The sequence below is a fragment of the Felis catus genome, chromosome A1, assembly GCF_018350175.1.
Source record: "Felis catus isolate Fca126 chromosome A1, F.catus_Fca126_mat1.0, whole genome shotgun sequence".
NCBI lineage: Eukaryota > Metazoa > Chordata > Mammalia > Carnivora > Felidae > Felis > Felis catus.
In genome coordinates this window covers 27760355-27784704 of record NC_058368.1, presented here as the reverse complement: position 1 = coordinate 27784704, position 24350 = coordinate 27760355, and the positions used below count along the sequence as shown (strand labels likewise).

General features: G+C 41.1%; 1 protein-coding gene across 4 annotated transcripts in view; it reads right to left on the bottom strand.

The window, feature by feature from the left end:
* EPSTI1 (epithelial stromal interaction 1) overlaps window positions 1-24350 on the bottom strand; it is a 98204-nt gene that overhangs the window by 52219 nt on the left and 21635 nt on the right. For all 4 annotated transcript variants that reach the window (XM_023251861.2, XM_006927315.5, XM_011290734.4 and 1 more), the window contains exons 5-6: window positions 23807-23890; window positions 13626-13699 (exon numbers count right to left, since the gene is read on the bottom strand). In XM_023251861.2, coding sequence (XP_023107629.1) covers window positions 13626-13699; window positions 23807-23890 — 158 coding nt within the window. The remainder of the gene's footprint in view (window positions 1-13625; window positions 13700-23806; window positions 23891-24350) is intronic.

Genomic DNA, 24350 nt, shown 5'->3' with positions numbered 1-24350 from the left:
TTAGAGAAAAAATGGAGGGAAGGGATGAGGGTGAAAGGGTAACTAACACTTTAGCCATCACTATGCCATTTAATGTCTTTTTTAAAAATGAAACAAATGTAGGCAAAATCGTAAGTGTGACCTTAGTGATTGATACATATTTTCTGTGATTTTGCAATGCTTCTCAAGGAGAGAAAAAGCATACACACTATTGTGGCGCTTATGGGGAAAAGTTTTGCAGATGCCATTCTGGATTCCTTAGAGCAATAATTTCCAAAATGCCACCAGGAAGACCCACGTGTGGCTGACACCGTAAGAATCATCTACGCTGCTTCTTGTCAAGCCCTGGACTCAAGACTTAAACTTTCCAATTCAGCATGTCTGGTATCGGATCCGGGAACCCATGTTTCTCAAAAGCACCCCTGGTGATCTTGGGATCTACTATAGAGGTACCGATGGATATTTAACATGCGTAATTCTCTGAGGTCCACAGGATTCTGACTTAATGATTAAATCATGCTATCACACACATTTGGAAACACAATCTTAGCGTGTCTTAGGAATCCTTCTCTAGGAGGACTAACAATACATTCTTCTTGTCTTTCACAGTAGCTTCACAAACCTGAACTTGGCCACTGTGAGGTTTAGGTGAGCAAGTAATCATTCTTATATTCACATACGCATTTGCGCCAGCAACAAATTCTTCCTCAGTCTCTGCTTTGTGCTTAGTAATATGGGTTATCGAATAAACTAAACAGAGATGGTTTTGACTGAGTCAGTTTCATTTAAGTGGGTGTGAACAAAAAACATTCATATACTTATAAGCACTCAAAGCTAAAATCAGTGGGGAAAAGTTTGAGGATAACAGGATATTAGAATAGTCTTAAAGTATTTCCCCCAACTACAAAATATCAATTACAAAGGGAAAAAAACAATTAACTTTACAGTGGAGACCACCCTGACTAAATAATGAAAGTTAGTATCACCAGTAATGAGGACATCAACATCATACACCCTCTTGATAGGATGCTCCAAGGACACCGGATCACCTCTTAGTATTCTGAAAATTAAAACCTCAATCTTATCATAAGAAAATATCAGATAAACCCAAATTAGAGGTACATTCTACAAAGTAACTAACCAGTACTGACTGAAAGTGTCAAGGTCATGAAACATAAGGCAAAAATGAGGCACTGTCACAGACTAGAGGAAACTAAATAGTCATGACCACTAATTATATTATGTGATCCTGAATCAGATCCTAAAATAGAAAAAAGAACATTGAGGAGAAATTGGTGAAATTCTAATAAAGCCTGTAGTTTATTGTGTCAATCTTAATTGCCTAGTTTGATAAATGCACTATGGTTTATACAAGATATTAACATTAGGGGAAGCTAGAAAGTCTCAGTGCAAAACTCTGTACTATTTTTGTAACCTTTCTCTAAGCTGAAAGTTATTTCAAAAGAAAAAAAAAAAAGGAATCTCCCTCAGCTCTCTTCCTTACCTGAAACCAAGAGAAGACAAAACCTAAAGACAGCATTTGCCTCTGAGTTCCCTAAATGGAGGCATCTTATTTCTCATACATTTTCCTCAGTGCCTGGGGGAGGGGGGGGGGGGGGGACACGGGCCTCTTCTTTGCTCCTCACGTTACTTCAGACAATTACTTCTCCCTCCATCACTTGCAAAAAAAAAAAAAAAAAAAAAAAGTCTGTTCCGGTTAGTGCCCTTGACATCAGTATACCCTATGTTCTTCTCCCCTCTTTGCTATTACACACTCCAAACCTTCTGGTCCGAAGCATCTCTCATTCATCACGACCAGGCTTCCTCCCCATCTCAACTACTGTTGGAGACATGGATGTCCCAGATCTCCTCCTTGCCTTCCAGCTCCCAGGCTCCACTTTTTATTTTCTCATCTCCAACACCTCTTCAGTCTGCCTCAGCCACACTCCTAGAGTCCTACCCTAAACTCTACCGTCATGAACAAGTATCCTCCCTCCAACAGAAGAACTGACAAACACCACTCTTGGACAGAACTTTCCATCATTCCGTGTTCTTGGCACAAACATCATCACTACAACAATTTTCTGCTCAGTTTGGGATTTCCAAGCCATCATTCCTCCCTTTTTCTCACCATCGGTTCCCACCCATCTCTATTTATTGTGCAGCTTAGAGCCCACAGTGCCTTTTTACAATCTTTCCTTTACAAATGTCTTTGACTCTCTAAGGTAAAGCCGACCATCTGCTTTCTCTGTATGGGCACCAGAGCAAGTGAATCAAACTTGGGGAAAAATAACCTATCAGGTGTTTGGGGATGGTAGACATGGAGGAGGATGGGGGCAGGGGTGTAGACAGGCTTCACATGAAATTCATGAACATGGACATCACTCTGATCAGAGCCGACACCAACTCCTGCCTGGACTACCGCCGTAACGTTGTCTCTAGCTTCTCCATTTCCATTCTTGCCTCCTCAAATCTATTCTTGACACAGCAAACAGTAATCACTTCTTTAAAAACAATAAAACAGCTTCTGAAGGTTTGCTCCTGTAGCTTAAATAAAACCCAAACTATGTGCCATGGCCTGCATGATCTCTCTGGCTCCTATCAATCTTGTCAACTTCATGATCTCTCTTCCCCCACTTCAACCCAAATATATCAGCTTCCTTTCCAAATATACTGGGTGCTGCTCCCGCAGCCTAGGACCCACTTCCCTGGTTCTCAGCAGGACTCGTTCCTTTCTCATCCCTCCACTCAACTGTCATTTTCTCAGAGATGCAGTTCTCCCCTACATTCTCCCCTCCCAGTTTCAGTATTCTTGATCACTGGTAGAGATCATTATCTTCCCCTATGTTCTCTCATAGGAATTATAGTCTATCATCCTGTATATTCCTTGGTCATCTGGTTTATTATCTGAATTTCCACACTTGGTCATGGGGCTAGATTTGCTTTATTCATCATACGTGTCTAGAACCTAGTAACCTAGTATAGTGCTCGATCTATACCAGGTGCTCACAGTTGAATACATGAAAGCCCATTGCCTAATGCTAGATACTATCAATACATTTACATTTTGGCCAGTGTCAAAATAAAATTTTTTATGTTTCTCTGATCATCAGTGAGGCCAAATATTTTTATCGATTTTATATCTCTTGTCTTTGAACTGCTAGTTCAAGCCATTTGTCAATTTTTCTAGAGTTGTCTTTTTCTTACTAATTTATAAGAGTTCTTTGTGAAATTAAGCCTTTGTCCATTACTCTTGAGGCAAATATTTTCTCCTAGACTCACTTGTAATACTGTTGACTGTTGTCACCTACCACAACTTTTTCCTGCAGTCAAATCCTTATGGCTTCTGAGTTATGTGTGTGACTTATGATTTAGGGGGTAGAATCTCCTTTCCAAAAACATTCTTCATCATATTCTAATTGTGTTGGCTCAATACAATTTGTCAAATTGTCTTTTTGACACTGATTTGAAAGGATACTTTTATCAATAGCTGAAGTCCTAAATACTAAATGCCCTTATATTCATGGGCCTGCTTCTAGATTCTTTCACTGAATAGATTTATTACAATGCCAGTAACACTTTATTACTACCATACTTTTATATTAAAAAATTTTTTTCAACGTTTTTTATTTATTTTTGGGACAGAGAGAGACAGAGCATGAACGGGGGAGGGGCAGAGAGAGAGGGAGACACAGAATCGGAAACAGGCTCCAGGCTCTGAGCTGTCAGCACAGAGCCCGACGCGGGGCTCGAACTCACAGACCGCGAGATCGTGACCTGGCTGAAGTCGGACGCTTAACCGGCTGAGCCACCCAGGCACCCCAATATATTAATACACGTAATACCTGGTACAACAAGCCTCTCCTAACTCCATTCAATTTCTCTTTCAAGTGTATCGTTTTTTTTTAGTATTTTCTCTTTAAACTTGATTTATCAAATTCCACAAAAGGTCCTGTTCAGGAGAACTATCTTTATAATACTGGCTTTTTTTTCCCTTCTAGAGTTAATGGTCTACATTTATTTTCATCTTCTTTTAGGTATCTTATGTAGGATCTATCTATTCGACTCACCTGTTTTACAGTGGATGATTATTTTAAGTGGGCTTTTTCTTTAATTATATTTTTTAATGAGCTTTTGATGGTATAGAAGATAGACAAATATTTGCATATTGGCTTTAGATTCATTCATGTTAGTTGAGCTGTTAGTATTAGGTCCAGTAATTTTTTGGTTGATCCCTTCGGGATGGTTTAGACGGATAATCAGAGACACTGATCTCTTTCTTTGCAATATTTAGATTATTTCTTTGTTAAAAATAGAAACAGTCTCTAGTTATAGGGCAGTAATAACAAGCATTCTCATCACCCTGTTCCAGACTTCACTGGAAAAGCTGGCTTCTTTCTTAGGATTTCAAATGAAATCTAACACCTTCCTTGAAGGTTTAGTAGAACTCACTGAAAAAACAAAAACAGAACAAAACAAAAACCCAATTGGGCTTTTTTTTTTAGGTAAAAACCAAACTGTATTTTCTCTTCCACTTCTAGTTATTACTCTATTCAGGCTTCAAGTCTAGTCATGTATATTTTCCCCAGGAAATAAATGAGGAAATCTGGGTGACAAAAAATTAACAATTAGAAGTAGGATAATTAGGAGTATTTTGCTCTTCCAGAATTCTGGTTGTACTCCCTTTCTTATCCTTGGGGCTCTTCTTTTTTTATTTTTAAATCAGACAAGTTCAAAATCGGCCTGAAATTTTATAAGAATTTTTTTTAAAAAGCAAAAAACTAGTTTTGGGGTTAATTTACAGATGATAAATTCATTTTCTACATCATTTAAACAAATTTGGGGGGTGGGGGTGCCTCGGTGGCTCACTCAGTTAAGCATCTGACTCTTGATTTCAGCTCGGGTCATGATCTCATGGTTCCTGAGACTGAGCCCCGCGTAGGGTTCTGTGCTGACAGCACGGAACCTGCTTGGGATTCCCTTTCCCTTTCTTTCTGCCCCTTCCCTACTTGCACATGTGCTCTCTCTCAAAATAAATAAACATTTTAAAACTTTTTTTCCTGTATTATCCTTCCTTCTACCTATTTGTACTTATTTTATTGTTCTATTACTATCTGAATACGATGTTTAGTTTGTTTCTATTTTTACTAAATGCTTTTATAACTATTTTCTAAATAATTTTATAGCCACATTCTATAAATTTATATAATATGGGATACTTTAAAACTTGTATTCTTTTATCCCCAAGTAATTTGTAATTTCAGTTTTGGTTTCAATTTGTACCCTAACAGTCATTCAGAAAAGTGATTAGAAAAACATTTATGTGAATAGACATGAAATTTCTTTTTTTTTTGCTTATTTGAGTAATCCCTATACCCAATATGGGTCTCAAACTCCTGACCCCGAGATCAAGAGTCACATGTTCCTCCAGCTGAGCCAGCCAGACGCCCCTGACATTAACATTTCTTATTGCTTAATTTATGATTTTATTACATTTTCCTTAGGAATGGTGGTTCTCTAGGATTTGGGAGTACTGGGGGGATTTTCTGAGAAACTCTGAAACCTTAGTGAAGGCCAATTGTAGTTACGTCAATATTTGTAAAGATTTTGTATTTTCATAAACTAGGTACAATACTTTATAACTGTCTATATAATCATACTGATTGTTATTCAAATCTTCTATTCCTTATATCATTTTTTGGTTCACATGATCTGCTAATTTCAATGGAGAATTAGTTAAATAAAAAGGAAAATTTGAGGCGCTTCGGTGGCTCAGTCAGTTAAGCGTCCAACTCTTGATTTCAGCTCAGGTCATGATTTTGCGGTTCATGAGTTCAGGCCCTGCATCGGGCTCTGTGGGCTCAGCACAGAGCCTGCTTGGGATTCTCTGTCTCCTCTCTCTCTGCCCCTCCCCCACTTATGTTTGCTCACTCTCAAAAATAAACTTAAAAAAAAAGAGAGAAGGTGACAAATCCATTATCTATATTACAGACTTTAGCAGTTTGTTTTATAGGTTTCAAATTGATAAAGACCCATTATTCACATTATCTTTTGGCTGACATATTTTATCTCTATAAAATACTCTTCATCCTGTTGAATGCTTTTCACCTTGAATTTAATTTTGTCTCCTATTAACAGTGATATTAATTAATCTGCCTTCTATTGTTAGCATTTATGGTTATACTTTCCATTCCTTTATTTTCATCTCTTTTGTTTTATGGCATCTCTTAAAGTAGCAGATAGCTAGAATTTCATCTTTTTATGCCACCCAAGAGTATTTCTTTTAATAAGGAGATTTGGCGTGTATACCTTTTCTGTGATTGCTGACTTGTTCATAGTTCTTCCTCTTTTCTGCCTTATGTTACAATGATCAAATTTTCGTTGTATTCATTGAATTTCACTGTATTTTTTCACCTGTTCTTATGTTATATTTCCTATATCCCCTATAATGAAACACATAAAACACAAATTAGTCTTCTATCAATATGCGGAATTCACAAGCCTTCACTCGTACAAAGAAAAAAACACTCAACGTTACTTCCTATCTCCTCTTCCTTGTGCCTCTTCTAGCACTAAAATCCTCTATATTAATTTGATCGTGCTTATTCTTAATTTTTAGAAAAGAGAAAAGTCTATCACATACCTGACTATACATGTCACTATATTCTTTGTTCACAACTGTTCTAATACCTACTCCCTTCCTTTTTCTTGGATTCATTCTTTGTTTGGTCGGAGTTCATTTGGTGTTAATTTTTTTCTTCCAGTAAGGATCTTAGAACTCACACAGAAGTGATAAAGTTGGCTCTGCAGCCAGCTTTTCTGAAGGGTGGAGGGGAGGTGCACACATATCCCCCCAGGTATACCAGGTCACAGTGATGAGATAACTAAGGGAAACTAGTTTATAAAAAAGACATTAGTCAACTCTCACCTTTTACTAATTATTAATTACATATTGCGAAAGCTAGAAGCTGTCCCTGACATCCAGGAGCTAGTCTAGCACTCAGGGCTAGGCCTTGGTGTTCTCCTGGTGAAGGCAATTCACACAGTATCAACATCAAAAGAGTCACCCTGGGGCTGTGATGGATATTGACAAAAATAAGACCCCCTCATTAACATGTCTGAGCAAAAAAAGATACACGAACCTGTCTAAACCACCAAAGTGACCAGACACCCCCAAATTCCTACCTGATTTGTGTGACAGTGCTTCTTTATCAATTACATTACAATTGCAATTAACCACTCAGGTCTTCCCTCCTTTTAAATAAAATAAAGATACCTAATCACAATCACCCCTGCCTCCTGATAACGTTCAACCCAGAATGAAGACCCGTTTCCGCAAAGTCTCCTGCAGTCACCTGACACAGGCCCAAATCTTAGCATGTTCTGACATCTTCTTACCAAGGTGGCCCACAGTTCCCCCAAGATGCAGCTAAGAAGTTTAGAATTCATTTTATAAGCAATGGGAAATAATACCCTTTTAGAATAGGGTAGTGACATGATGAAAGCTGTGCTTTAGAAAATGAAATCCAACAAAACATGTAAGATAACTGACAGAAAAAGACAGTTGATGAAGACAGCAATGAAGCCATTCGAGTATGCCAGGGGATGACAAGGAGACAGAAGCCATAAGGCAAGTGGAATGTGAGGAATACCCATCGGAAGGTGGTGGCAGTGGGAATGAAAAAGTTAATGTGTGCTGGGACATCCACAGGAAGAACGGACAGTGATAGAAATATTGATACAGTCTTAACCATCAGCATGATTTAACATTCAGTAGGCAAGGATTCTCTCAGATCAGATTTCCCATAAAATATTCAGTCTTATTCTGAACAAAATAGATAGGGGATTTTTGTATCTATAAGTTCGCTTCATTAGCATAAGATAGAAAGTTATGAATAGGATGACTTTCAATTCACCTTACTTGGATTATAAAATGTGAAGTTGGATTTAAGCCTACCATATGGATAAGGGATCGATTTAGCCCTTAAGTGTCTTTTGCAAGCTCCCATGAAGGGCATTAGAAGTTTTGTGAGCACATTAGAAGGCAAACTTGGGGCCTAAGTGTGCATATTCAGCAGACCTGCCTAGATCCTCCATTCTTAGAAAACTAAAACAGATGAAGATGTGCCTCTTAGGACTTAATCACACTATTATTCAAATGGAAATAAAAGAGATGCATGGTTCCGATGGTGGAAATGAAGTAAACTTCCCAACATTTCAATCGACAGGCTGAGCTCAAGGTAGTGCTTGGCAGTTGAGGAATAGGAAGGTCCTGTTTTGGAATGAGCTTGGTTCCAAGAGCTTTTTCAACTAGTTTTTTAAAGAACTAAGCATCCTCCCTCCCCCCCCCCCCCCGCCCCATCCCCTAGAAATATTGGAAACAGTACGTAGGAGCAGAGCACTGCCTGGAAAGATCACAAAAACCCACATACCCTACAGTAAGTTTAAGTGTGGTACTAACCCAGTGTTGGGACTGGCAAAGGATAGCATTCATCTACGATGAAAATCAGAGGAAGTCAACTTACTTCCTCAGTTTTTCTTTCACCTACCCTAGGCAAAATGTACATCTTGGAAGAAGGAAACAGAAGTCAACACTGGCCAAATCTTGCTCTCTGAACTGAACTTTACCCCCCCCCCCTTAACTCCAGGGCTTATCACCCCCCACCCTAGCCAGATATTCCTGACCTTCCAACTAGATCATGCCTCTCAATGACCTATTTTCCCCAGCCCCCCTGGACCCCCAAATCTCAAGACCAAGATTTGGCTGCATCACTTATGGTCTTAGGGACTTCAGGTAATTTACTCAACCCTCCATCTGTAAAATGAGGAGGATATACCCCTCATAGGGCTGATCTGAAAGTCAGATTAAAAAATGCATATAATAGGGGTGCCTGGGTGGCTCAGTCGGTTAAGCGTCCAACTTCGGCTCAGGTCACAATCTCGCGGTCCGTGAGTTCGAGCCCCGCGTCGGGCTCTGGGCTGACTGCTCAGAGCCTGGAGCCTGTTTCCGATTCTGTGTCTCCCCCTCTCTCTGCCCCTCCCCCATTCATGCTCTGTCTCTCTCTGTCTCAAAAATAAATAAACGTTAAAAAAAAATTAAAAAATAAATAAAAAATAAAAAATGCATATAATATACCTAATACTCCTGATACGCCAGAGGCTCTCAGCAATACAGCAGCTTTTATTATTATTTTGCTTATTTCAAAGAGCCAAGCATTTTGTATTTAAAAAAAAAACTGTGCAAATGTATAATCTATTACATTAAATGGTTATTAGATATGAATTAACATTTCAAATGTTTGGAAGATACCCAATTGTTAGCTCTCCAGCATATCCTTAAGAGAACCTTGTTTTTTCCTAAGACCCACACACAAAATGTATCCCATTGCTCCCACCCTATGTGAGCCCCTGCCACTGGTTAAATAGGCTCAAAATTCAAACTTGTCTCTATATCTATGTAAAAAACATAATTAGAAAAACGACTAGAACCCCCCAAATCAGCTCCATTCAACTTTTTAAATGTGGAGATGTATTTACTCTGTGTTTTAAATCACCTATATCCCAACATCCTCCCTTTGATATTTTTTAAAAAGCACAATCAAAAGTTTATTAACTATCACCTCAAACCCTCAAATCCACCAGTAATAATGATTAATAGAAAAGGCCTTCCTGAAAAGTACCACATTTGGCTTTTTATAGGTAGTTACAGAGAGTAAAAATAATGGGGGAAACTACACCAAGGTTAGAGGCCTATTTTTGCCCTTTGCTTTTCATGCTCAAGAATCCTAGAACTAATTCTAAATTGTGAAATGAATCTGTCCCCAGCCAGAGTAGCAGACTTAATGCACCATTAATCTGGTCTGCTCTCAGCTGCCAATTGAAATAGTCACAGTCCTTCGATTTTTAAGGAAAAGACAGTACTGCAGAAGTACATTCCAGAGGTCTTTTCACAAAAGCCATCCTGTGTGCTCCATCTGCACACGCAATCTGCTTGTGTATTTCCAGCCAGCTTGCATGGGCAGATTAATGCGTACAATTAGAAAGCAACCTCACAGGCATTCAATAAACTGCCTTCATTATTACACTCAGGAGAGTCCCTTTGGATGTCAATAAAAGCCTAGTTTTCTGCCTGTTAGCTAAATAATTGACAACACTAAAAATAATCAGAAGCAAATGAACGAAGTCAGGAATAAGGTGTTAAGAAAGAGCACATTAAGATTCTCATGGTGGTGCCCCAGGATACTATCGTGAGCTTTTTCTCCCGCAGCTTAGATTTATAGTCTGCTCAAGTCCATGGATGCACTCCTCTCCAACACACACACACACACACACACACACACACACACACACACACCACCATTCCTGGTCTGCTATTTGAACCACATATCACAGCATGCTGAAACTAGCAAGGACATGAGGTATTGACGGGTTTCAAAGAATTTTAGCTGTGTTCTATTTTGTGTTCCTTGGTTTGACAGCTTCAGGATAATGTAAATTTTTTGGTGGGGGAAGGGCGCATTGGGGAACGGAGAGTAGCCTGGTTGGTCTGGTGAAATCTTTGTGCTATTAAAACTCTAACAGTTTGGGGCGCCTGCGTGGCTCAGACGGCTGAGCGTTCAACTTCGGCTCAAGTCATGATCTCACAGTTCGTGGGTTTGAGCCCCACCTCAGGCTCTGTGCTGACAGCTCAGAGCCTGGAGCCTGCTTCAGATTCTGTGTCTCCCTCTTTCTGCCCCTCCCCCGCTCACGCTCTGTCTCACTCTGTTTCTCAAAAATAAATAATAAATGTAAAAAAAAATTTTAAAAACAATCCTAACAGTTCTCCTAGGCAATTTTTGTACCATAAAAAATTGATTATAAGAAGGTATGATAAAGGCTTGTTATACAGAGGGTCCATGTTTTCCAAGGAGTCCCTTTCATATTTCTAGCTATATAATGATCATTCATTTCATGAGCTATTAGTCTTTTAATTTCAAAAGTAGTTCAAAACAAAATACTCTTCAAAAAAAAAACCCCTCACATATATTTTTTATGTTTCTCAATACGCTTTAAAAATCAATTTGAGATACTTCTCATTTTTACTCAACTCCTTTTTCCTGGTTAACTGGGACTTTCATGATAAGCAGAAGAAAGAGCAAGAGTGAAATGTGCGTGTAATTGAATTCAGCTCCACTGATGGTACAGGAGGCGGCTAAGGGTAAAACTTTTTTCTTCAGAGAAAAAGGGTGATTGATCTCCAGTGTTTAGTAAAACACACCTCAAGAAGCTGGAAGACAGGGCGTCTGGGTGGCTCAATCAGTTAAGCGTCCGACTTCAGCTCGGGTCATGATCTCACAGTTCGTGAGTTTGAGCCCCGCACGGGTATCGCTGCTGCCAGAGCAGAACCTGCTTTGGATCCTTTGTCTCCCTCTCTCTGCCCCTCCCCTGTGCACACATGAGGTGGGGGGGAGGGGGGGTTCTCTCTCTCTCTCTCTCTCCCCCTTCCCCTCTCCCTCTTTCCACCTCTCTGTCTCTCAAAAATAAAAAATAGGGGCGCCTGGGTGGCGCAGTCGGTTAAGCGTCCGACTTCAGCCAGGTCACGATCTCGCGGTCCGTGAGTTCGAGCCCTGCGTCAGGCTCTGGGCTGATGGCTGGGAGCCTGGAGCCTGCTTCAGATTCTGTGTCTCCCTCTCTCTCTGCCCCTCCCCCGTTCATGCTCTGTCTCTCTCTGTCCCAAAAATAAATAAAAACGTTGAAAAAAAATTTAAAAAAAAATTAAAAAAATAAAAAAATAAAAAAAATAAAAAAAGCTGGACTATGAAAGAAAGGTGACTGAGTATCACAACCTCCCATGTCCTTTCAGACTCTGAGAACCTCTTATTCTCCACTTTACCATGTTTAAAACTCTCCAGAGAATGGGTTTGTTCAACTTCCTTGTCCTGTACTTAAGACCCCTCGTTGGCAAGCAGGCCTTCCCTTCTCCAGCCTAAAACTAGAATGACATGGGGATAAATACATTTGTTCTTATTGTGTCTCTAGGCTACAACTGTACCCTTATTTCCTTCAACTCCTCTGGTTGGCCTAGAAATACACTCATCCATCCTCTAAGCAATGAAGGGAAAGGCAATAATATACCCTTAATCTATTGCCTCCCTCCTGCCAGCTCTAAGACAGTTCATCTTTCCTGGTGTTTAGCTTCCCACCAGCTCCCTCACCCCCATGCCTATCTTAGAAGAACAGCGGGGAAAGACACGCTATGGAATCAATGACTCAGATGAGGGCAATGCCTATTTTAACTTTAAAAAGATGACGTTACTCATTGGCACTTGTACCCAACCCACCCCATCTCCCATTTTGTGGCCTGGGTAGCAGAGGCCAAGTAACCTAATTTGCCAAGAAGCAAAGTAAAGCACTGAGAAACTTCTTCCCACTCCTCTCTCTGAGACTCAAAGCAAGGAGGAGCTGCTTAGGATAGAGGCAGGATAATTGTGGCGGAAGGAGAAAAACAGAGGACCCTGTACTTAGAAGAGCAACACGCATTAGGGCGTCACATATGCTCACACCCACATTAGAATGATCTGAAATTCTGAAAATGAGGTACAATAATGGGAAGAGAGAACAGGAGGGAGTCAGATGATAATCCATCTGAAAGTGGAAGCCAATTGCTAATTCTGGGTGGGACCAGAATCACTACCCAGTCTCTACAAAATATAAGTTGTCTGATCCATTCAACAAGGACTCCTGTAAGTTTCATTTCTGTCTCCATAGAATTCAGGTACTTTTAAGCCATTTACGTAAACTATTTTATTTCATCCTTACAAATGGCTTATGGGAGAGATACTGGCATCCCTATTTTTTTTATTTTATTTATTTTTTATTTATTTATTTTTAATATATGAAATTTATTGTCAAATTGGTTTCCATACAACACCCAGTGCTCATCCCAAAAGATGCCCTCTTCAATGCCCATCACCTACCCTCCCCTCCCTCATACCCCCCATCGACCCTCAGTTTGTTCTCAGTTTTTAAGAGTCTCTTATGCTTTGGCTCTCTCCCACTCTAACCTTTTTTTTTTTTCCTTCCCCTCCCCCATGGGTTTCTGTTAAGTTTCTCAGGATCCACATAAGAGTGAAAACATATGGTATTGGTCTTTCTCTGTATGGCTTATTTCACTTAGCATCACACTCTCCAGTTCCAACCACGTTGCTACAAAGGGCCATATTTCATTCTTTCTCATTGCCACGTAGTACTCCGTTGTGTATATAAACCACAATTTCTTTATCCATTCATCAGTTGATGGACATTTAGGCTTTTCCCACAATTTGGCTATTGTTGAGAGTGCTTCTTTTCAAATATTATCTTCCTTATATCAGTGTTTTGAAAGTCAACATAATCAGAAGTACCTTGGATTGCCAAAGAATCAGCCCTCCCAAGTTATTTAGAATCAAGGATTTCTCAAATTTAGCAGTATTATTTCAAATCGATGAAGAATACTCTGGTGAGTACAGAGGTATCCAACCTCAAACCTTACAGAATGACAGAGTTCAATTACATAATTAATATAACAGCCCATAATCCAATACCAGAGGTCTTGGAAAGTTGCCTAGAATTCAAAAGCAGAATAAACAATGTCTTAAAGGTACAAAGTTCTGAAGATACAAACTTACTACTGCTGGTGCTCTCTAAATGCTTCTCTTCTGAGGTTTTCTTGAAGTCTTTTTTTCTCCTCTAGTTTATTGCTCTGAAATTGCAAGTATCAAAATGCAATCTATTAGGGAAACTTGAGGCAGAATCGTGGTATTAAAGTTACCCAAGGTCCCAAATCCTTAGGTTCAAGTGGCCTCAGTTATTCAATTTGGTACCTACCAGGGCTTCCAAGATGTGCCCTTTCTTTTTCTTTTTCTTTTTTTTTAATACGAAATTTATTGTCAAATTGGTTTCCATACAGCACCCAGTGCTCATCCCCACAGGTGCCCTCCTCCACACCTATCACCTACTTTCCCCTCCCTCCCACCCCTCTTCCCCCATCAACCCTCAGTTTATTCTGTTTTTAAGAGTCTCTTATGGTTTGCTCCCAGATGTGCTCTTTCAACCCACGGTCACTATTTACTGAAAGTGAGGAGTCCCAAGTTCCTTCCGTGGTTCCCCTCTCCCAACTTGATCGGTATAATCGCAGAATCAGTATTCACATTTTTATTCTTTACTTCAAATGATAGCAACATTTATATTTTAAGAAGTGTTTTCAAGATGTTTTAAGGGAAACATGAAATTTCCACACCAAGTATGTTAAATGAAAATTATAAGCAATGGTTAAGTAGTTCATAAAAAATTTATACATATAAACCCACATCCCACTAAAGCATTCGGAAAAAGATTTTCAGTAAGCCAACTCAAGTCCCTTCTGACTCAGAATCATATACTTAAAGCTGTTGAGAGACTGAACAGCAAATGTCATAAAAAATGGAATGGAAAAGAGTTCTTTTTTTTTAATTAGTTGTTTGGAGAATCTAGAAACAAAGGACTTCATATTTGAGATTACAGTCACCAAGGCTCTGGCATATTTTAATCCAATTTAAATAATCCTGGAGCTTTTTGTTCACTATGACATAAACTGTTGTGTTTTTGTTTTTTAAAACTTGCCTATGAAAAACAAGTAAAGTTCTTAGAAAACAAGCTTAATGGGGAGTTGAAACAAATTCTACAACACAGGAGAGACTTGAAGTTTTAAATGAATCCAAGGGAGACAGCAAGCAGCTGGGTTTGCTTTAATAAAAGGAATTGGATTTTCCTGGCAGGAAGACCTGTGAAAAGGGAATAATGGAACTCATCATTTCTAAACCCTGACATTAGCTTGGCTCCCATCTTTCAAAGAGGGGGGAAAACAGTTCATATTGTTCATTTCCATGAAAGTCTTCATTCACACAGAACCATTTACTGGTCCCATTTTGAAAGGTGAAACAGAGGATTTCAGTTTCAGGAAAAAAAAAACATAAAGGAAATTTACTGCCAAAGGAACCAATTAGAATACAAAGCAATTGGGTTATTAATTAAACAAGTTCTAGGAAGCAAACAAATAGAGAATTGTGAAAATAAATCAACAGGATCAACAGGATCCTCAACCAACAGGATCTCAATCCTGACTCATGAGACCCAAAGGGTGGACTGTGAGGAGCCCCCACATCTCTGGAAAAAAGTGGGGGGCGGTAAAAGACAGTAAGCACGCAGTAGGTACTCATTAGCCTACTGTTAGAAATGCTACTTCAAAAATGGCAAGAAAACCACACAAGGATCTGGAGACCGGGGCTCCTTTAGCAAGGTCACAAAATGGAAACCCAGTTTTAATCTTGTCACTAATAGATTAGCATTGAATTCAACTCATGAATAACTGATAACTTTTAACTCATGAGTTATTCAGTAGCTAAATTCTGTCCAACAAAGGTCTGTTTATCTCTCAGAGGTTGATGGAGAAGTACTGCAAAATACCAGAGTATCTGCAAAAAAAAATTATAGTCAATACCTAACAACGTAGGAGCTGTTTTAGTATAATAATCCAAATCCTTAAGTTTAGTCACACTGTTTAGGTCTTTTCATTTTGCACAGAGGTAAGAAGTCATCCAACCATACTTATACATATATACACAAGTATAAAATGTCTAGAAGCATGGGGTCTAAAAGAAAAAAATTTGTAACCAGCTCTAGACCCATCCTCACCGAGTGACCTTAAACAAATCATTTAATATTACCAAATCTCATTTGCTCAAACATTTATCGAATGCCTATTATATGCTTGGTCCTATGTTAGATGCTGAGAATACATATGAGCAGAGTAGTGCCTCCTCTGGAAAATTTCAGAGGCTAGCTGGGAACACAGACAAGGAACCAATGATGACAGTCTGTAAAATACGTTGGGGGATTAGAGGTTTGCAAATAATATGAACAGAGAAAAAGCACGGAAGTAGGTACTCTTTCAACAGTTCCATGAACATTCATTCAGCGTCTACTAAGTGGCAGACCCCACCCTGGGCACAGGAGCCAAGTTGAGTGACATTCAGAATGTAGTTTCTAACCCCTGGGTTCATGATGAACTCTGTTAAGAGTATGCTCATTTCTACAGAGAGTGGGCTCATCCATAGCTTTGTTCAGATTCACCAAGGGGTTAATGACCAAATTAAAGGATACGAACCATGGTCTAACGAGAGGTAGAAATTCTAGACAAATCTAAGCAAGTTTTCCAGGAGGAGGAAGAGGTGATGGGAACAGGGCTTAACTTAACTCCATTGTACAGGTTGCTCACTACCCATGGGGCCGGCAAAGGGATTGAGGAGGCTAAAGGAGGGCTGGCATTCAGCTCACCAAACCCTAGATCCCAGCACAGGGTGCTTCAGCGCAGCACAAGTATCTTTTTCTATGTTCCACAAAAGTACTATCAATCACCAACCTGAGCACCCACAGAACTGACCACCTGGATGAAGAATCTGCTTGTAATTTGCACAAAGGCAATGATGGGCTAGTGGTGGCCCTGGAGAGGGAAGGGATATTCCCATAACTTACAATTTTTTCAATACACAAAGGCATGAGAGAATTAGCCAATTTAAGGAAGCCTGGAGCAGCTCATGGGTAAATTAAAAGGTGTTCGTAGTGACACGGTGGACGAGAAGGTTGAGGAAAAGGGAAGGGGTAGTTACAAAAGAATTTATATGCCAAGTGAAGGAGTTTGGGCTTCAGTAAAGGCAATGATGAGCCATTATGTTATTTTAAGCAGGACAGTAAGCAGCTCACTCTGGAAGCAGTGTAGACAGTGAGCTGCAGAAAGCACCACAAACATAAAAACCAATGGAGCGGTTCTCACGGTAATCGGCCCATAAATTAGGAGTCCCAAATTACGGCAACAGGGACAGAGAAGGACGGGCAAATTCCAGAAACATTCAGGGGCCAGATATAATAGGACAGGGGGAAAATAAGAGGAGGAGGACTACATCCATAGAGAATGGACGAGGCAAGGGGGGATGGTACAGGGTGGCCATTAAGAGCATCAGAATGAACAGAAGTTTCATTTTGAACTTACTGGATTTGAGCTCTACTTGGGGAACATCTGGAAAGAACTATCGAGCATACGGTATAATACATGGTTCTGGGACTCAGGAATATGGGCTAGAGATACGGATTTCAAAAATCACCAGCACAAGCAATAACTAATCCTTAAATGTGAGGACTTTCACCTAAGACTATGGTGGCACAGGCACAGGGATGAGAGACGACCCCACAGGTGGCACCTGGATAGAACATCAGTAGCAGAAAAACATGAGGGAAACGGATCTGGAAATCCAGAGGGGTGGAATTCGAAGGACAGAGTATTTAACAGCTATGATATTACGAAGAGTTTAAGTAAGGCAGGAATTAAAGAGTCTCCACTGTTGGTGGTGGTGGTGGTTTTTTCAATTAAGAGCACCTCTGGTGTTCTTAGCTAGATCAGTACTGTGGAGTACTAGAGACAGAAGTCAAACTCAGTCCACGAAGGAACAATTAGAGGGGAGAACACAAAGACAGCAGGTTCCTAGGCCAGCTGCGCTCAGCATCACCTAAGGGACATTTTTTTTTTAAACAAGAGATTCTTTGGTTCAGGTGATTGCTAGAAGTCAGTCCACAGACTGGCACTTGGGAACCAAATGTGGTAGAAAGGCCTTCAAGCAGCTGAACCACGATGATGTGTGGCACAGAGGAGTTGAAAGGAAGCCAGAACAGGGAGAGATCCTTTGTTTTTAAAAGAAGAGATCTGAGCAGGATTTTACACGAAGAGACTGAGGGAGTGGGGGTGGGACAGGGACAAAACAGGACAGAAGGAGGCTTAACCGATCGGGCAGCAAGGTTCCTGAGGAGATGAAAGAGGAGAAAACAAACACAGGTGGAAGCATCTATGGTAGCAATGAAGAAAACGCTTTCTTATTTCTCCTGAGATGGGACAGGAGTAAAAACAGCGAAGGAAGAGTAAAGGAAACAGGAAGATAAAGGTGCTTATGCCTGATGGACTTTTTTGCCTAGCAAGTGAGAGGGGAGATCGTGAGCTGAAAATGAAAGAAGACAGTAAGAAGAACATGAGGAGAGGAAGATCTTGGTACTCAGGGGTGGGCCAGGAATGCAGAGTAGGTATTGTTAGAGAGCCAGCTGAGCGGGAAGCCCACAAATCTGGTGGGGCAAAATTACAACACACACACACACACACACACACACACACACACACACACACACACGTCATGTGTGTTTGTTTCTCGCCAGCAACCTCGTTCGTGTAGGTTTAGTAAAAATGAAAAAATGGAACCAATTCATATGTAACACAAGAATAATTCTTGGCCTTCCACAAAACAGCTTGATACAACAGAGTCAAACGAGATAGTGTTAAAGCACTTCTTTTCCTTTACAATGAATTAGGTTAGGGAACCCCTAGTCGGTGATTACTACGTACTAGGCGTTGTACTAAGGGCTTTGCACATACTGTATCCTCTAAGCCTTCTGGTCCATTGTATTATTACTGTACCCATTTTGCAGATAAGGGAAGTGAGGCATAGAGAAGCTAACAGCTTACCTTCTTAGTACTACCTCTATATTTCAAAGACAGACATCCCAACGTTAGGGGATTAAGGGGATCCTACTAGATTTTAACAATAGGCGCTAACTGCCCACACTAATTCATCCACCATGAAACGCAAAACATAGGAACCATATTTCTGGGAAATACCAGTGTTCCTTGAGATGTCAGAAATGGACATTTTTCCTAATTTATAAAGACAATATTGAAAGTGGTTCCTCAGTGTGGCTTTACCCTGCAATCTGTCTTAAACTGTTAGCCCTTGCTATTACACGCTTGCTAGAAATAGTGACATGTGATTCCTTAAAAATATGTATAAGTATGCATCTCTGCATCTACTTATTTTCTATTCGTTGGTTCCCACTTCAGTTTACAGCATGAAAATTAACTAACAAGGCTTCTCAGGGCCGGCATAAAACCCAGTGACTCCCGGTGCTCCAAATAACGATCAGCTTTATGACTTTTGGTTTAGCGGAAAAAAACAAGGAGAGTCATCAGGTGCCACTCAGATCTCGGGCTGGCTTCTGCCCTTTCTGACGTGATGATACCCCAGGAGGCTCTGTGTATTAAGTGAAAGTATTTACAAACTAGATGCCACTGTGTAATATTATTTCAAACAGAAGTAGAACAAAGGCAGAATCAGAGTCATCTGGGAGGTAGGGAGGTTCTTTAACACGGAACCGGAAGGTTTTCATTTTGCAAGTTTGTGGGTATTATGAAAGGGGGGAGTGGAAGGGGTTGGAGGAGGAATCGAAGTATTACCTAATTCATCAATAGGATTATGGGGGGAAACCGCAGTGGAGGTCTGCTCCCACAGTGCAGAATTGTAGGTAAAAGGCTTTCTGGGAGGATTATGAAAATCTGTCTACTTATGTTGCAGGATCCAGTGGCAAAGAAAGTACCCGTACCCCTGTATGTGCAGTCGTATGTACAAAGTACTCGTACACTGCTTTTATGTAACGACTTCCTTTCACTCTGACGTTCTGATTTTCCAGGTATTCTCTCTGTTTCATGGAATTCCAGAAAGAGAAATGAATACATCATTATGAAGCCGCATTTGCCAAAACTTAGTGGCTTCAAAAAACACGAGTTTACTAATAATCTTACAGCTCTGGAGGTCAGAAGTCCAAGGTGGTCTCACTGGGTTAAAATCAAGGCGTCAGCGGGACTGCTTTCCTTCTGGAGGCTCCAGGGGAGAATCTCTGTCCTTGCCTCTTCTAGGTTCTTGAGGCCATCTACATTCCTTGGCTCGTGGTCCCTTCCCTCTATCTCAAAGCCAGCAGCAGCAGGCCAAATCTCCCCCTGCTAACATCTCTTCACGTTCTCAATCTCCTGCCCCCCTCGTCCAAGTTAAGGACCCTTGTGATTACACTGGACCCACCTGGAGAGTGCAGAGCTCCACCTGAAGGTAAGTTGATTAGCAACCTTAATTCCACCTGCAAATGTAATCCCTCCACTTTGCCACGTAACGTAACATAGTCCTAGGTTCCAGGGATTAGAACGGAGGGGCAGGGGAGGGGTCATTACTCTGCCTACCACATGGGCTATAATCTAGTTTTAAGTCAGTAAGTATCAGACATATAATATGCCAGATACTTCACGAAACTGTTGCCCTCCTTAGCCCCCAGGCACTTGGCTTTGGAATGTGTGTGGTGGGGGGAGGTGAGCGAGGCGAGGCCCTCTCTCGCTTAGGGCCAAGCAGGGGTATACTGATAAACTCAGCAACCTCCTCTAGCAAAGAGGAGGAGGGGGAGGTTGATTTGCAGCGTTTACTGATTTCCGTGGTGAAAAGACTCCCAACAGGGAGGGTTTCAAGCTACCACAGTGAAGTCAACTAGTTTACAAAAATCCTGAAAACGTAACAATCCACTCTCACAGGTGGATTTCAGGAGGCTCTCGTACACCAGGGGAAGAATACATAACATCAACCTAGTCTAGGACCGGGAATAAAAGTTTGACTAACGTATCCTAGTGCCCTTTCCAAATTTCCCCCTCACCTATACGGCTAACTCTTCCTGAACCCATTGACAAGACCGGATACTAAAGGGCTGGCTGCCTTTCACAACCTTCTGCTTATTAAAGATCAAAGAACACCCCCATGTGCTAGCAGAGAATAGTCTACTTGACCCTCACTCGCACACAGGTAGTAAGCAATTAGAGGCCCAGGGTTGGGGGGGAGGTGACCCCTCTTGGGAGAGGGGAAAACTGAAGGGCAACAGGGTTAAGACAAGAGGCCAAGCTAGGGGTTCTCGGGTGGCAACAGGCTGCTCAGCTTCTACTTGACTCGGAGTTCCTGGACAGTAGCCATTCGCCTGGGGAGGAGGGCGGTATTTTGCAGGCCGGTGTCCATATGTGTGTTTGCCGTGCATTTTAAAGAATAAATGCTCCATAAGCACAGCCATTATTGCTTCCCTTGGCCATTTTCACACTGGCAACGTGAAGTATGCCATTTCTAGATGGCTAATGTCCCTTTTTCTTTTATCTGACACATGCTACTAAATAGGCTCACATTTACTACGAAAAGCCACAGATTTATGTACAATAAGAACAGCTAGGTCACGGTGGCAGCGCAGGGCAATTAACCAAAGAAATCAGGTCCGTAGAAGGACCAGGGGAGGCTGCTCCTTATCTTGTTATGTAGATTACATTACTGCTCCTCGATTTTATATGCACAAGAATAAACTGGGAAGCTTATTAAAATGCAGGTTCTGGTTCAAAGGTTTGGGGATCTCAAGATTCTGCATTTCTAACAAGTGATGCCCATGGGGCTGGTTCAAGGAACATCTTTTGAATGGGAAGGATCAACATATCAACTTTCTCTCCCCATCTCTCACTTTTGGACAAAATTATACCAATAATCATTACAATTATCACAGTAGAAAAGCAAATCCAATTAAGATTTCTGTAGTTAGTGACTGTTATACACCTAGTGTTATAGTACAACTTGGAAAGAGGAAAATGCTGCTTTTACTCAGTGTTGAATAAGACCATTTCAGGGGCACTTGGGTGGCTCAGTTGGGTAAGACTCTGATTCTTTTTTTAAGTTTATTTATGTATTGAGAGAGAGAGAGAGAGAGAGAGAGAGAGAGAGAGAGAGAGAACCAGCAGGGGAGGGGCAGAGCGAGAGTTGGGGACATAAGTCTGACAGCAGAGAGCCTGATGCTGGGCTTGAACTCATCATGACCTGAGCCAAAGTCTGACGCTTAACCAACTGAGCCACCCAAGCATCTATCTAACTCTTGATCTCAGCTCAGGTCATGAATTCCCAGCTCCTGAGTTCAGGCCTCTCGTTGGGCTCTGTGCTGACAGTGTGGAGCCTGCTTAGGATTCTGTCTCTCCCTGTCTCTGCCCCCTTTCTCTCCCCCACGCCCCCCCTCAAAATAAATAAATAAACAAGCTTAAAAAAAAAAATGAAGACCATTTCGGCCACTAACATTTCTGAATAGTATACATTATTTGATCCCATGAAGAAATGAGCTATAAATAACCCACAAGTCAGCTAATTATGGGTATTAAATGACAACTAATAAATGGCTTTTAGAATAAGAAGTTGCAACACAGTAGTTCTTCAGGATCTACAAGACTCTTAATTCAATTCCTGGTGATGATCTGATGATTTTCTTAGTTCCAACTGAAATGCAGAAGGACTATGTAAAGGGGCCGTCTCCTCTACAATCACAAGACCAAAGTGTGAACTTCCCTTTAAAGAAAAATTGGGAGGGGGCAGTTGGATGAAAAAGAATGGGGAACAGAGAGGTAGAAAGACGAAATCATGTTTTTGAAGATTAAAAACAAATTAGTGTCACAAACATCTTTTCAGTGAAGGTGTAATAGCTGATCAATTGGAAACAGACTGCCAAATCAAATTTTGCGAGCAAAGTTCCTATATTCTTTTGTCTTACACCTCCAGCATTTCATTACAGTTCCGCATGCAGAAGTCCAGTCTTATCTCTACCCTAGAGCCCACATCTCTGCACTTGACAGATGTTCCCGGAGCCGTGAGGGAAGAAGAGGAGGTGGGGCTTAGTGTAGAGGCATGGCAGAGAGCTGCCCGAGATCATACAACAAGACACCTTATAAAGAAAGACAGTCTGCTCACCAGCCAGGTAAACAGCAGGTAAGGCTCATATACTCTCATGTGTTTTACAGGCCATCACCTTTCGGCTTCATTAACTGTGACTGGTAAAAATATCCATTGCTTGGTAACCAGGCTTAAATTTTGACCAACCCTCAATCTTGAAAAGAAAAAACGAGAGGGAAGGAGGGAGGGAGAAAGAGCTGCACAGACAGACAGGCAGGAGGACAGCAAGAATAGGAAGTGTGTTTCCATGACTTATACTTGAGCAGGTGCCATACTTGGTGGTCAGTATCATGAGCCAACCCCTCGCCCCCATACCTCCAATACTTAAAACCTACTACAGCTTAGGACCTTGTGGGAATGGGAGGAGGAAGAAGGGTGGGGGTAGAACAACACTACATTCTTCCTTCTTCTGTAGCAGAAAAGCATGTTTTAAGAGAGATTTTTTTCCAAGCTCCAGAAAGAGTTATCAAAACTAAACACATCACTGTGAGCTTTATCACGTCACTGATACTGAAATGCAAATGCACACTTTTTCTTGCACCGGTAAGAGAGGCATGTTCACCTATCTAACACTCATCCTGGAAAAGGCAGTGCACCGTGAATTGCTGGTGTTACTAACCGCTTTGCCTTCTGGTCAAATACACAACCACTACTTGATCACTTGCCTGGGAGGTGAGATTGTGTGGTCACTAAGAACTCCAGCTCTGAGGGGCACCTGGGCGTCTCAGTCGGTTAAGCATGTAACTCGTGATTTCGGCTCAAGTCACGATGTCACAGTTCCCTGCGTTTGAGCTGTGCTTGTGCGTCGGGCTCTGCACCGAGAGCACAGAGCCTGCTTGGGATTCACCATCTCCCTCTCCCTCTGTCTCCCTCTCTCCTTCTCTCTCAAAAGAACTAAACAAACACAGGAAAAACAAAAAAACCAAAAACCTAGTGCTGAGGCCAGTCTGCCTGTATTTGAATCCTACTTCTCCTATCTACTGGCCGTGAGCCCTTGGGCAAGTTACCTACCCTCTCTGTGTCGGTTTCCTCATTTGTAAATGCAAGTAATAAGAATAATCTATACTAGTAAGGCTGTTTTGAGAATTGAACGAATTTGCATATGGGCGGTGTGCAGAAGACAGCCTGGCATACACAGGGAGCCTTCGGTCAGTGGTAGCTCACCATCCTTGCCACTATCTTACCTTCTGTCTCTGAACTGCCTTCATCTGTTGTATTCTGGCCTCTTCCACTTGCTTCTTGATTCTTACAGATTCTTCTCGTTTTAGCTAAATTGTATTGAAATTACAGAGGACAAAAAACAGTTACTATCTTTCAGTCTGAACCTCTGGAACACGAAATTATGATGAGAGACAAATTACAGTATTGTTTGTGTTCTACCTCGCCATGATGATAGGCTGGCATTTCCCACTACTAAAATCACAGAGAATTGTCAGGCTGCATCTCCTGTCCGTGACATTTCTCTCATGGTTCTTCCTTGGTCTCTGTCTCTCTGTCCTCCCACCCCACCCACCCAGGTTGGGGAGGAGAGACAGCAGATGATATTTCCTTATTATAAAACTCATATGCCTCATTATTTTTAAAAAGTCACTGGCATCTTCAATCTTTTCTGTACTACTTTTGTGCAAACCCATGTTCTTGGTGCAAAACCTTCAAAATGTGGCAGGGGTTGAACTATAAAAAATAAATCCCTTTGTGAAGGGTCCTGCTGACTGATGTACGGCTTGG